This window comes from Frankliniella occidentalis, unplaced genomic scaffold (assembly GCF_000697945.3).
Source record: "Frankliniella occidentalis isolate FOCC.00 unplaced genomic scaffold, Focc_3.1 Scaffold31, whole genome shotgun sequence".
Taxonomy (NCBI): Eukaryota; Metazoa; Arthropoda; class Insecta; order Thysanoptera; family Thripidae; genus Frankliniella; species Frankliniella occidentalis.
This window is the reverse complement of record NW_026267161.1, coordinates 2,017,328-2,030,198: the sequence shown is the minus strand read 5'-3', so window position 1 is coordinate 2,030,198 and position 12,871 is coordinate 2,017,328. Positions and strand designations below refer to the sequence as shown.

At 41.4% G+C, this 12,871-nt stretch overlaps 5 protein-coding genes across 7 annotated transcripts; 3 read left to right on the top strand and 2 right to left on the bottom strand.

Moving 5' to 3' along the window:
• The first annotated feature begins 37 nt into the window (after positions 1–37).
• Positions 38–1,889, top strand: LOC113202922 (abasic site processing protein HMCES). Its single transcript, XM_026417371.2, has 7 exons — positions 38–178; positions 298–532; positions 627–824; positions 915–1,028; positions 1,115–1,222; positions 1,304–1,449; positions 1,544–1,889. The coding sequence occupies exons 1-7, from the start codon at positions 111–113 to the stop codon at positions 1,683–1,685; spliced, it is 1,011 nt and encodes a 336-aa protein (XP_026273156.1). The 5' UTR covers positions 38–110; the 3' UTR covers positions 1,686–1,889.
• LOC113202919 (beta-galactosidase-1-like protein 2) lies at positions 1,667–6,944 on the top strand. Of its 3 annotated transcripts, XM_052265830.1 has the most exons (15): positions 1,667–1,689; positions 1,912–2,002; positions 2,636–2,784; positions 3,349–3,452; positions 4,096–4,291; positions 4,385–4,570; positions 4,646–4,790; positions 4,861–5,020; positions 5,092–5,241; positions 5,337–5,483; positions 5,574–5,761; positions 5,830–6,077; positions 6,175–6,390; positions 6,477–6,696; positions 6,784–6,944. In XM_052265830.1, exons 1-15 carry the CDS (start codon positions 1,682–1,684, stop codon positions 6,880–6,882), a joined length of 2,307 nt encoding a protein of 768 aa, XP_052121790.1. In that variant the 5' UTR covers positions 1,667–1,681; the 3' UTR covers positions 6,883–6,944. The 3 variants fall into 3 exon arrangements, with proteins under 3 accessions (XP_052121790.1, XP_026273151.1, XP_026273153.1); XM_026417366.2 differs by lacking the exons at positions 1,667–1,689; positions 1,912–2,002 and adding an exon at positions 2,385–2,528; XM_026417368.2 differs by lacking the exons at positions 1,667–1,689; positions 1,912–2,002 and adding an exon at positions 3,807–3,864 and having other exon boundaries at positions 2,729–2,784.
• On the bottom strand, positions 6,945–8,084 carry LOC113202930 (vesicle transport through interaction with t-SNAREs homolog 1B). The gene is made up of 3 exons (XM_026417381.2): positions 7,944–8,084; positions 7,657–7,831; positions 6,945–7,579 (listed from the first exon to the last, which is right to left on the bottom strand). The coding sequence occupies exons 2-3, from the start codon at positions 7,788–7,790 to the stop codon at positions 7,357–7,359; spliced, it is 357 nt and encodes a 118-aa protein (XP_026273166.1). The 5' UTR covers positions 7,791–7,831; positions 7,944–8,084; the 3' UTR covers positions 6,945–7,356.
• A 1,463-nt stretch (positions 8,085–9,547) lies between these two features.
• On the top strand, positions 9,548–10,513 carry LOC113202931 (uncharacterized). The gene is made up of 3 exons (XM_026417382.2): positions 9,548–9,629; positions 10,057–10,233; positions 10,307–10,513. Exons 2-3 carry the CDS (start codon positions 10,062–10,064, stop codon positions 10,393–10,395), a joined length of 261 nt encoding a protein of 86 aa, XP_026273167.1. The 5' UTR covers positions 9,548–9,629; positions 10,057–10,061; the 3' UTR covers positions 10,396–10,513.
• LOC113202920 (integrator complex subunit 11) lies at positions 10,503–12,826 on the bottom strand. Its single transcript, XM_026417369.2, has one exon. The coding sequence runs from the start codon at positions 12,556–12,558 to the stop codon at positions 10,771–10,773; it is 1,788 nt and encodes a 595-aa protein (XP_026273154.1). The 5' UTR covers positions 12,559–12,826; the 3' UTR covers positions 10,503–10,770.
• Between the last annotated feature and the right edge of the window lie 45 nt (positions 12,827–12,871).

The window sequence follows — 12,871 nt, the reverse complement described above, 5'->3', positions numbered from 1 at the left end:
CAACTCTTTCTCTTCTGTTCGAACGAAAATGTGTGGACGGACAGCATGGTAAGATGATTCATCTGAAATCGGAATTTCCACCCTAAAAGAACTATGAATGGGCGCTGGTCATGTCAACAAATCTGTTCAAGAAACATTTATCGTCGTATTATGCTTATATTCCGCATTCGTTTAAAATGTGTGCATAATTACTCTTTTTCTCCTCGAACTCAGTGTTATATTATATACCCTTGGCCTGTCGTGATGCATGTTTGTGAAGGTTATTCCTAACCTGATTTTTTTCTTCTTTGTCATTAGTGCCTTGGACCCTGAAAGCATATGTAAGGCAACATCATACCGTGATCCTAAATCCGGAAAATATAAGAAGCCTGAATGGAAGGAGTCCAAGTCTGGGATGGACTATAGACCATCAGTGAACATTGCTCCGACTGATGTTACACCTGTTCTCTTAAATGCCTCTCATTTCAACAAAGAAGAAAATGAGCCCGTTATCTACCCTATGATGTGGGGCATGATACCACCATGGCATAAGGTATTTTGCTTAATCTTTGGAAAAAAAATAGCAAGTGTTGAAATGAATCCCTTGCATGATGAAGTGCGCATTGCATTCTTTTGGAAATTTGCAGGGTGAAATTAAGTCTCATGGCTTAAGCACCAACAATTGTCGCCTTGAGGGTGTAAAAGAATCAAAGCTTTATTCCCCTGCCTTACAAAATGGTAAAAGATGCGTAGTATTGTGTGAAGGATTCTATGAATGGCAAACTACAAAAAAAGATTCATCATCTAAACAACCATACTACATATATGCTCCTCAGGATAAAGAGGTATGACTTAAATATTCTTTGCCAAAAAAGTCCTTTCTATATTTTATTTTTAAACAGTTGACAACTCTATTATGGAATTTTTATTTCAAGGTCTGTATTGAAGACCCAAAAAGTTGGAAAGCCGAATGGAATGAAATAGAGGGCTGGAAGGGACCAAAGTTATTAAAAATGGCAGGTCTCTTCAGTTGTTGGACTTCACCTGAGGTGAGCTGCGACTTTTCTGGTGCAAAATTTCAGTAAGATCTAAATTAAAATTAAATCCAACTGTTGTGATCAATTATTATTTCTAGGGGAAACCTGTTCATAGCTATTCTGTTATCACAATGGAATCAAATTCAACTTTCTCCTGGCTGCACCATCGAATGCCAGCCATTTTGCATAGTGATGTAGAAGTTATGGTCAGCGTCTATTTTTCTTGATAAGAACAAATTTATTTTCCCCATCATTGTTTTGAAAAGAATATTTTTGTTGTGTCTCAGGATTGGATAGATAATGGGCGGGTGCCAGCTGATAAAGCAAAGGATCTTTTGAAGCCAGTGAGTGACTTGAAATGGCATCCTGTTAGTACTGCTGTGAACAATTCACGTAATAAAGCTGAGAGCTGCAACAAACCAGTTGATTTGAAGTGGGTATAGTAGTGCCAAAAGTGCATAAAATGTGAAAAATCGCCAAAGAGTTTATTTAAACATTGATATAACTCTTTTTCTTTATTTTAAAAGGAACCCAAAGCCTGTTAATCCTCTTATGATGAACTGGCTCAAGAGGGCAAATAACACTCAAGCAAGCAGCTCAGCAGAGTCGAAATCTGATAATTGTGAAACACCTCAAGCAAAGAAATTCAAGAAAGAAGAACCCAAATGATGAGGTGAGATTAGACACCAACAGCTTCAAAATGTGTGATTTTAATAAAACTATTTAATTGGTGCATAGATGACAACCTGGCAATGAAATTTTTGTAGACAAGTGTGTCCTTTTTATTTTTTAAATTTTTAAACTCTTCATAGTGTTAAACAGATGTCGGTTTTTCCTTTTTTTTAAATGAATAAATTGTAGAGCGTCGTATGACATGTTCAGTGTTTTTTAATAGGTGGTTGACATTGTCAAAAGGAGGCTTTGCATTCTCCGCCGGCGTCTCATCACCCTCCCTGAAGCCAAATCATGCTGCAAACTTCACCCAGGTTCGGGGACAAGTATCCAACTAACGGAGAAACACGAACGCCTTGAGTGCAGGTACCTGCGGTCCAAGAGGGTGTGCTGTGCAACCCCGCCACACTGCGGCGTTCGCTCTGATACGCCCGCGTGGTTCATCGTTGCAAATGAAAGAAACGAAGCCATTTGTGGGTGCACTCGGTCAAAGGACCATAGTCCGCTCGGTCCCCTCCCAGCGCGAATGGTCGCGCGGTGCGGTGAGGTGGGCTGCGGGAGGGAGGGGGGGGGGGCGCAAGCCTTGCAGTACAATACGCCTCGCGCGGTTGTCGCATTTGTGATGATTAGCAAACAGCTGTCATGCCCGGCCGAGGCGCGCGCCGCGACCGAAGGGCGTTATCTGTCGTTTGCCGCGCGGACGGCCGCGACAACCCCAAGTGGTTAAACGCCTCTGTGGCGGCAGCCGCGCGCGAGGAACCTCTCCGGTGCATGGCCGCGCGCGTCGCGTAGTAACAGGCGCTATTATACATGCGAGGATTAAATCGCCGATAAGGAAATGTAGGTAACTGGCGAGTTATATTGCGTGTTGTTTTCGACCCGTATCTATTTGATCGGTCATCATCTAGTATCTGTGATGATCCAACCCACTTGATCCGCCCCCTTAGATAAAGCGGGGGCCGGGACTCGCTAGCGCCGCCGTCGCGCACGACAAGACACTCTGGTGGCCGTGCACACGCGGCACACCCTCTCCACCACCGCGCCGGACACACCACATTCACGCCACCATGTGTAACGTCTGCTGCCTGGCCTGCAAGTAAGAAACTTATGCGACTCGTTGGGACAAACCGCCCGCCCCTCTTCCTTTCGCCCAGCCTTTGCATGCTCTACTCTTGTGGACTTCCCTATAGCGAGGAGTGAAAAATAATGCTCCGCATAAAAGAAAGTTGTAGCGCGAGCGCAGCAGAAACGTGCGCGATAAACGATTCCCGTGGCGACGCCTTACAATGGAACAGCGCCTGCGACGCGGTGGGTAGGCCGTCCCGGCGAGCATCCGTGTGCAGACGGCGGCCCGCCCTAGCGCCTTGAGGCGGTCTTAATTCTATTCAAGATTTCCACAACTTTGGTGATGGGGGGGGGGGGCAAAGCTAGTTTACCCCCCCTCCCCCCCACCTTAATACAAAAAATAACATTTCTGAAAATAAATAGAACCGAAGTCCTATACCACGACTTTTCTACATCAATCTAAGGCATTAAGCTCTGCTACAAAAAGTGGACCAGTCCTATCAGTCGCTTGCGTTTCCCATAAAGTAACTAAAGCTACTAGTACTTTGTGGTATTTTTTTTTAAACCGTGTGTATTTTGTGTTCTCTGTTCGCAGCTTGATCAAGTGGTTGCTAAGTATCGCAGTTTTGGTCTTGATTGTCCTCGCCTTTGTGGCGGGGGGGTACATTCTTGGACCACTCGTGGCAAAAGAAACGAAAGGTATGTCGGGTATGTTGTGGAAGTTACGGCTTGAGATTGCGGCCTTCCCCGCATTTGAACGATTTGAACTAAGCGCCGGATGTCCTTATCGGCGCCGGATGTCCTTATCGGAGGGCTCGTTCGAAAACTCTTCGTCCTATCTCTGTCTCACCCTTGAGTCTCACTTACGGGGTGTCAGTGTGTTGTTTAGTAGGTGAAGAGTTTTCGGATGAGGCCGGAAATGGTTGCAGCCGGCAAAGATAGTCTTAAGATAGTCAACAAAACATAGGATTAGGTTAGGACTCGGTTAGCAACAGGTACTTTGTCCGAATATTCCGTTGTGACATCCCCCCCTTATCTGTATGTGTGATCCAGAACGACAGTGATTCCTTTTGGACGTCATTGAGAAACTCGGCCTTTTCCAGGATGGCAGGTACGATGCGAGGTTTCTTTCTTCCATTTCTATCTCTCAGTATGTCTCTTTTTTTTCCGCCCAGCAAGTGTTCTTTTCACAGATGGCTGTACCTCTATTCCTCCTCCATAGCGGGAGAGGATAGGGTAGTAGTCCCGGAGTGAACTTCTCTGCTCTTATATTGTACTTTTTGTAAATGCCATAACATACGTTAATACACACAATTTTTTTTATATGTATAAACCATAATAGGCCCACCAACCGTCTATGAGTACTACACTGATGGGGGAGTATCAGAGGGGCTGAAAGCCGAAAAGAGGGACTTTACCTTGAACAAAAAAGTAATCTCCCTTCACAGTGGTTCCATTCATTATTTCCGAGTGCACCCACAGTACTGGAGAGACCGCCTTCGAAAACTCAGAGCAGCAGGATTTGTAGCTGTTGAAACGTAAATACCTCTAATAACCCTAAAACAGGTTTACTTCAGCTTTTCTCAGTCTTAATTATTTAATTAAGTTCTCTGACATATTTTTAAAAATAGTTACGTACCATGGAACCTTCATGAGCCATATGATGGTGTATTCGATTTTGGTGATGGTGGTGAGGATATGTCACCCTTTCTCGATATCCGCACTTTCCTTAGAATTGCCAAGGAAGAGGATCTGCTAGCAATTCTGCGTCCAGGACCTTACATTTGTGCTGAATGGGAATTTGGTGGTTTACCAAGGTAAGTAGGCAACTGCTCCATTCCTCTTGGCCATTTGGCATTTCAAAACTTAATTCCACAAGGTGCTTTTGTCAGCTGGCTCCTCAAAGACCCTACTATAAAAGTTCGGACAAATGATGCAAAATACATGGCAAAAGTGGAGAGGTACTTCAATCGACTTCTTCCCATCCTGAAAAATTATCAGTTTTCTACTGGTGAAGGCCCAATTATTGCATTCCAGGTAAGAGTTTTTACATTGTACTGCCCTTTGATCTTCTTTTCTGAATTTTGACATATTTTAAACATTGCAGGTTGAAAATGAGTATGGAAATACAAAGGAAGTTGACAAAGAGACAGATATTGCACACTTAGTAGCACTTAAAGGAATGTTTGAAAAAGCTGGTCTTCAAGAGTTGTATTTCACCTCTGATACTCCCTCTAAGGGAAAAGAATATGGAGCAATACGCGGAGGTGAGCCAGCTACATTTTTGTGAAAACTACCTTCTTTACTGGAAAATAACGTCATTTACGTTTTTTGTTAGTGCTTGAGGTGGCGAACTTTAATGTGAATGCTTCAGTTGAGCTGGATATACTCAAAACATTTCAGCCAGACAAGGCAGCTATGGTGATGGAGTTCTGGACTGGTTGGTTTGATCACTGGGGTGAATCTCACCATGGAATGTCTTTGCAGGGTAAGTACAGATTCAGAATCTAATTAGTTTGCAGTTTGAGGAAACATCAACTACATACAAAGTGTTATCATGCTAACTTGTGAACCCCTTTTCAGACTTTAAAACTGTGCTGGAAGATATCCTTAAATATCCATCAGGAGTGAACTTTTATATGTTTCATGGAGGAACCACCTTCGGGTTTATGAACGGTGGTAATGTGTACAAGTCTTTTCCTTATTTTCTTCCAGACATTTCATCATATGGTAGGTTCTGACCATGAATAAGTTCTTTCAACCCTCCTTTACCTTCTCATTTTTTAAAAATTCTTTTTTAACTTTATATTAAATTTTCAGACTATGATGCACCATTAACAGAGGCAGGTGATTACACAGAAAAGTATGATGCAACTTGCGAGCTTCTGGAAAAGTATCAGAAAGTAGCTCTAAAAAAAGTTGACCGTCCTTCAGAAACAAAAAAAGTTGCACACCCACCTTTAAGTTCACCACATTTCATTGATTGGAACACCTTACTGATGCAAGTTGTAAGTTGTTGAACACCCAAAGGAGCTAGTAGTGTTGTTTCCCCTCTAACTTTGGATTGGGATTACAGAATAAACAAGATATTGAGATCTTGCAACAACCAGTGTACATGGAGCAGCTCAAAGTTAATCAGGGAAGTGGACAAAATTATGGTTACATTGTCTACAGGAAACAGAATCAGCCTTTAAACCCTGGTTCTACCCTCAAGATCACAGGGACTATAAAGGGATCCGCAATTGTAGTTGTTGACAATACTTTAAAATCACATCCTCTTAATTCTATTCAAGATTTCCACAACTTTGGTTATTGGTGCACAGAGTGAGTTTTTAGGATCAGCTGATCATACCTGTACCTTGTTATACAGATAAATTAATGAGTTTACTTAATATTGTTTTTATATCTTAAAATATTTTAGGCCTGCTAACAATACTTTGGATCTTCAAGTTCAACAATCTTCAACAAGCACTGTAGATGTTATCATTGAAAATTGGAGCAGGAATAATTATGGAAAGCTGTCTACAGATTTTAACCAATGTAGAGGACTTGAAGCTAGTCAAATAAATATAGATGGCCAAACTGTTGAAGATTTTATAATCTATGCTTTGCAGTTCAAAGGAGAATGGGTGAATAGGTAAGCCCCTTTAACTATCTAGGTAATACTGAAACTTGTCAGTAAACAGTTGCCTTGCCTTCTTCATTTAAATATGGTTTAATCAGCCTTTCAGGTTGGTCACCAACCACAAATATTTTGGAGGGACCTGTGTTTCTCAAATTCACACTTGAAATTGATGAACCAGTAGATACCTTCCTTGACATGAGAGGTTGGGGCAAAGGAATAGTTTTCATTAATGGATTTAATATAGGACGGTACTCTTCAATTGGACCAATCCGCACTCTCTTTGCTCCAGCTCCCCTATTTGTTAAAGGGCCAAATCAGGTAAAGTTTTACATAGCCAACCTTCCTTTGAGCACAAGTAATAATTGAGATACATCATAGAAACTTACTCTTTTTTTTTTCTTACAGATATGTGTATTTGAACATTTTAAATCCTCTGCACAATTAAAGTTTTCAGATAACTTGATTTTTGAGAATGCGGCAGAGACTTTTAATGTTGACTTGTAACTCAGCTTAACTTTGTAACATATTTTTATAATTAGAAATATTAAATAAATTTGAATTCTTAATTACGGTCATTTGTATAAATATATTTCTACAATGTCACTGAATATTATCACAGCATGATCACAGACCCCTTCATTCTTCCAATCTGAAGTAGACTACCAAGTAGGGCTGATGCGGAAAGAATAAGGCAAAGAGAAAGTGTGATATGAATACACTTTCCAGTCTCAATGGAAGATAGCAAAGCGTTTCATTGATAACTTAAATGAATGTGCTGACTTTTATCCAGTAGAAAGGTGGTCCTACCGTAGCTCCCATAAGCTCACTTCCCTACACTTCACTTCCGCTCCTCTGCGTAAGCGCTGCAGAAGAGTTATGTGTAGTGGAATGAAATGAGCTGACAGAAAACTGACGGTAGCTATTGTGGGTCCACCTAAAAACAGGAAATTACCAGAAACAAACCTCAAGTAAAACAACTTAGTCTGACTTCTTAAAGAATTTCAAATAAACAAGAGCTGCAAGTATAGCAGCCTCCATAAGAATGATAAGAATCAAAATCAACTTGTTAGATACAACTGCACAAGCCATTTTTCGCATAATGGCATCAGCTCTGTTAAGTTCTGCATCAGTGTCTGCTACTCTCTGACGAGCTCGCAAGAGTGTTTCACGTTGTTGGCCAAGTTTGCCAACAACTTCCGTTCTGAAAAGAAAATTGTTGTGTATGTAAATATAAGTTAAAATGCATTGGTATTGTAAAAATGAAAATAAATTGCTTACCCGATTTGTTCAGTTTCCACAGCAATTTGAGTAGACCGTGCAATGCTCTGTGAAGCTCTTGCAAGAGTTCCTTGAGTATTTCTGATAGTTGTCTCGTGCTCTGAATCCCAGTTTATGCTTCCCGACCAAGCCATGTTGAACTAGAGTTTTCGACAGAGTGGTCCTAATATGTTCTCTAACATGAATAAATAGACCATAAGGCTGAGTTTTGGACGCAAGATTAAACTAAACTAAGGCTGAGCAGTAGATAATGACATCAATGAATCATAACTACAAAAACTACTTACTGACAGCAGTCTTCTAAGCAGATAAGTTTTCAATGACAACAACAAAAACGCTAGTTTTTGAAGAAGTAGTAGAAACAATAAATAACAACAGTGATTGTTATTAAAAAGGTAAATAAAGTACGAACAGGCCCGAACCAAGAACAATAGAGTGGGGAGGACTGCCGGATCTCGATCCAACATGGCACCCAAGCGCTACACCCCCTCAGCCCGCGGGTTGCCTAGATGGCAGGATAGAGGGGTCACTTTGTCGGCGCGCAGTGCATTCTTATGGGAAAACGGCCGACTTTGAGGATCGCTCCTGAGTTATTTTGGAGGTGCAGGAGGGTCGAAGTGTTTCTAAATGGTCTTAAATACACAGAAGACCTACTCTGAGTCGAAAAATAATGTCAGAGTGGACTCGTTAATATAAATATATCGAAAAATACAGAAGTTGGCCGGAGTGTTGGAATTTGCTGATTTTGCGGCGATGGTGTAAAGGCAAATGGAAAGCTATCGGCTTGATCGAGGGTTTATCTGAAAGTACGTTTCAATGCCTTTAAATTGACCCTATTGCCGTATTTTTCGGATAGCTCATTTTTGAACAGCAGCCGATTTAAAAAGGGCCGAAATGTACGAAATCAACCTTTTCTTAAATCGACTCGTACAAAGGTATTACTCAACGCAAATATATAAAATTGGTATCAAAAGAAAGGCAATCAATCCTACTTTCAGGGCCTTATTCGTAAAATACCGTATCTTAACATACTTTTCGTCACCAATCATAGTTTTAAGTCATGCGCTACACTAGTTTTGGCGCGTACCCCTGCGTAGCCGCGCCGGCGCGGTTTTGCAGAGCACTTATTTTCGACGCTGGTGAAGAAATGTATGACAAGGTATGGTATTTAACGAATGAGGCCCTGAAAGTAGGATTGATTGCCTTTCTTTTGATACCAATTTTATATATTTGCGTTGAGTAATACCTTTGTACAAGTCGATTTAAGAAAAGGTTGATTTCGTACATTTTGGCGCTTTTTAAATCGGCTGCTGTTCAAAAATGAGCTATCCGAAAAATACGGCAATGGGTTCAATTTAAAGGCATTGAAACGTACTTTCAGATAAACCCTCGATAAAGCCGATAGCTTTCCATTTGCCTCTACACCATCGCCTCAAAATCAGCAAATTCCAACACTCCGGCCAACTTTTGTATTTTTCGATATATTTATATTAACGAGTCTACTCTGACATTATTTTTCGACTCAGAGTAGGTCTTCTGTGTATTTAAGACCATTTAGAAACACTTCGACCCTCCTGCACCTCCAAAATAACTCAGGAGCGATCCTCAAAGTCGGCCGTTTTCCCATAAGAATGCACTGCGCGCCGGCAAAGTAACCCCTCTATCCTGCGATCTAGGCAACCCGCGGGCTGAGGGGGTGTAGCGCTTGGGTGCCATCGGCGGGCCGCCGGGAGGTGGGATTCGGCAGTCCTCCCCACTCTATTGTTCTTGCCCGAACGCAGAAGGGAGATGTGAAACCTATGAGAAACTGTACGGCGATGTTTATGCGAAATTGCCAAGAAAGCTAAAATAACGCCTTTTCGAAACATTGACCACTCTTTGACCTCCGCAGTGGGACAAGAGGTGCTGTCTGCTGCCCGTGCCCGTGCTACTCCTCTGTTACGGCTTTGAAGGTCTTCAGTTCCATTTATCAGGTAATCCTTAACTCCTGCAGAAAATATTGTCTGCCGGCAAGTTTCTTTTCTCTGCGCAGTGTACATTTTGAAATTGTGAGGGTTGTTCTCGCTCTCCAAGTGAGTTGGTTGCTCATGTCGGGAGACGGGACACAACTTTGCGTTTGGAGTCGTGATTGATTTTCTTTTCATCGTCAGTATTGATTATTCACGATCCTGTTTTCAAGTAAATCCTCTCGATGTCCCTTTTATAGATTCGCTTCATTCGTCTTGTTACTTCAGTTGTATAATCCAATTCACTTGTCAAGGCTCCTAACCTTAAATTATTTTGTCAATGTTCTGAACTCATGAATGTACTAAGATTCGCCATTACAGTCTTGATTATTGACTTGGCCTTTCATTCGTCTTGTCAGTATTCTAAATAGGTTTGTTTATTAATATTTTTTAGGTAAAATGTCGACCCCAAAGCTCCCAGAGAGGCCCATGGAGTATCCATACACCCATACTGCAAGACTAATGGCGTTTCCATGGAAAATGCATTTGAAGCACGCCAACTGGAGGTGGAGGTGGGGTCTTATTGGATATGCCGCAACTCTTCCATTCTTCATCTGGATGTCATCTGCCTGTAAGCCACATTTTCTCGAGCTTGTTGTAAAAACCCAAGACTGAAGTAACTAAAGATGTGTTTCTATTAACAGTGAACGGGCCTGGCAACCAACAGAAGCTTCGTGAAGTGAGGGCAAAGATTGCTAAGGAGCACGAAGAACACTTGAAGCATCTGCTTTAATTTCAACTGTTATTTCCCATAATTGTTTTTCCATATATTAAAATTTGTAGTACATGTAAAATTTCAGGCAGTATCCTCAGAATGAATCTGAATTATAAAACATCAGGTAATCTTACAATGATCTTTATTGCCAACCCTAGATAATACAGCGTACAAGTAATATTAACAAAACAAATATTTAGAGAAAGTGTTGAATGACAGTTCAAAAGCTGCCTACTAAAGGGCAAAAGGTTCAAGGTACAAAGCTTCTTTCATTTTCAAACAATCATTCCACTGTTGAAGCACTATCACAGTCACATTGAGGTGTCACTTCACACCACACTTCTGTAACAATTACAAAACTTACTCAGGCCTTGGGAATGGTTTCAAGGTAACTTAATTTCCCATTGTCTGGATCAGTTCAAGAATATAACTTCCCAACTCTTCATCTTGATTAGTCCATGAGACATAAACAGTTTTAGTCTCATCATCTGCACCTTCAACCTTTACAAGCACTGATTCAATAGAAATATTTCCTTCTTGATATACAACATTCCAGCCTTTAAGCTTCTCCTGGACATGAAGCAGCAGCTTGTCAGTTGTTCTTCCAGCTGGCCCAAAATCTTCCAGTCTCACAGTTGATGTGAAACGCACCATGTGTCTGCTAATGTCTGCCTCTTTACAAGCCTCATCTACATCCATTAAACAAGTAGACTTATCCTTCATGACCAGAACACCATGAATAATGCGAGGTCTTTTGGGGTCAGGAGGCAGGGCATTGTATTTCACTGACTCGGCTTTCAAAAGTGGAAGAGAAACATCTATAGGAATTCTGTGCGGTGTTTGGATGACACATGTTTCACCATTAGCTGGCATAAAACAGTCCAAATTAAATTCTTGCTTAATCTTCTCCTTCAAAAACTCCATTTTTGCAGCTTCTCCATGAACCAACAAAACATTGCGAGGTTCACAGTACTGTATCAGCTGCATAATTCCCTTTGCATCAGCATGAGCAGAGAAAGACATATACTGCACTGACATTTTAACTTCCACAACTTGTCGGTTCTCTATCTCTACCTTTTTAGCACCATTTAAGATTTTGTGACCCACAGTTCCTTGTACACAAAATCCAGGCATTATCACCATGTTGTTTTCATTTGGGGCCCATTTCTTAAAAATCTGCAGAGAGAGTCCAGCATGTAACATGCCAGGAGTAGCAAAAACAACCATAGCACCAGGATTATCGATAAAAGTCTTGTCAAAAGGTTTGATATGCTTGAAGTCAAACATATTCCGCTGTACAAATGTTTTTCTTATCTTTTGATTTGTCCATGTAATGAACATCTTATAGTAATTGTTAGCCTTTTCAGTTAGACCTACAGCAAAATATATGGGAACTTTCAGATTCATTCTTTCCCAGTAAGTCTCTAATAGGATACACAATTCTTGAGCTCGCCCAAGAGCAAATACTGGAATTAGGACCTTTCCTCCTCTCTCCACACATTCATGAACTTTCTTGAGGAAGTCTCGTTCTCTGCATCGCTTGGAATCTCTGATAGTGGTTGCATAGGTAGATTCGGTTATTAGGACATCTGGGCGACACTTGTCAATCCATGCAGCTCCCAAGTGACGATCAGGAGTCATGTTGTAATCTCCTGTATAAACTACAGACTGATTGCCGACTCTAATCCAAAACATAGCAGCACCTAATACATGTCCAGCATAGTAGGCTTTTATTTCCAAGTCACTGTCAACCATAACTGACTGATGCAACGTAACAGCAATAACTTTCTTCATACAGTCTTTTATCATTTGTGAGGTAAAAAAGTTGCTCTCCCCTTTCCGTTCAACAGATACTTTCCTCATGTCCTCAAGCAAAATCGGAGCTATAGCTTTCGTTGGGTGAGTCATGTAGATTGGTCCGTTGTAGCCGACCATTTCTGTCAAATAAGGAAGTGCTCCACAATGATCAAGATGAAAATGGGAGATTATTATTGCATCAATGTACCCCGTGATAGGACCTTCTTGAGCAATGAATGAGAAGTCAGGAAATCTGCGTTCATCTTGATAACCCATGTGCATTCCACAATCCAGCATTATCTTCTTCCCTCCGATGTTGAGTAAGATGCAACTTCTTCCTACATCTTGCCCAGCGCCCAGCGGGATTATCTTGATCTCCGGCATCTTGTGTTTGAATGGTCAAAGCGATCGGACGGTAATGCAAAGGCAACTCGAGTGTCATAAAGAGTTCGGCATCCCCGCTTAAAGAGGTGCGAGGAGCTTCACACCACTTCACAAGTGAATCCACACAACAGAAAGGACCGTAGTTAGGCAGATAATTGTGCCACCAGCGGACAACAACAGTACCGACAGTATTGTCCAATAAGGAAAGCCGAATCCTCAACGCGCACTGATCAACCTAACCTATGTCTCCGTCTCAACTCAAACACAAAACAAAACACAAGTTGAGATGTCGTCTGTCACGACCATGATCTGA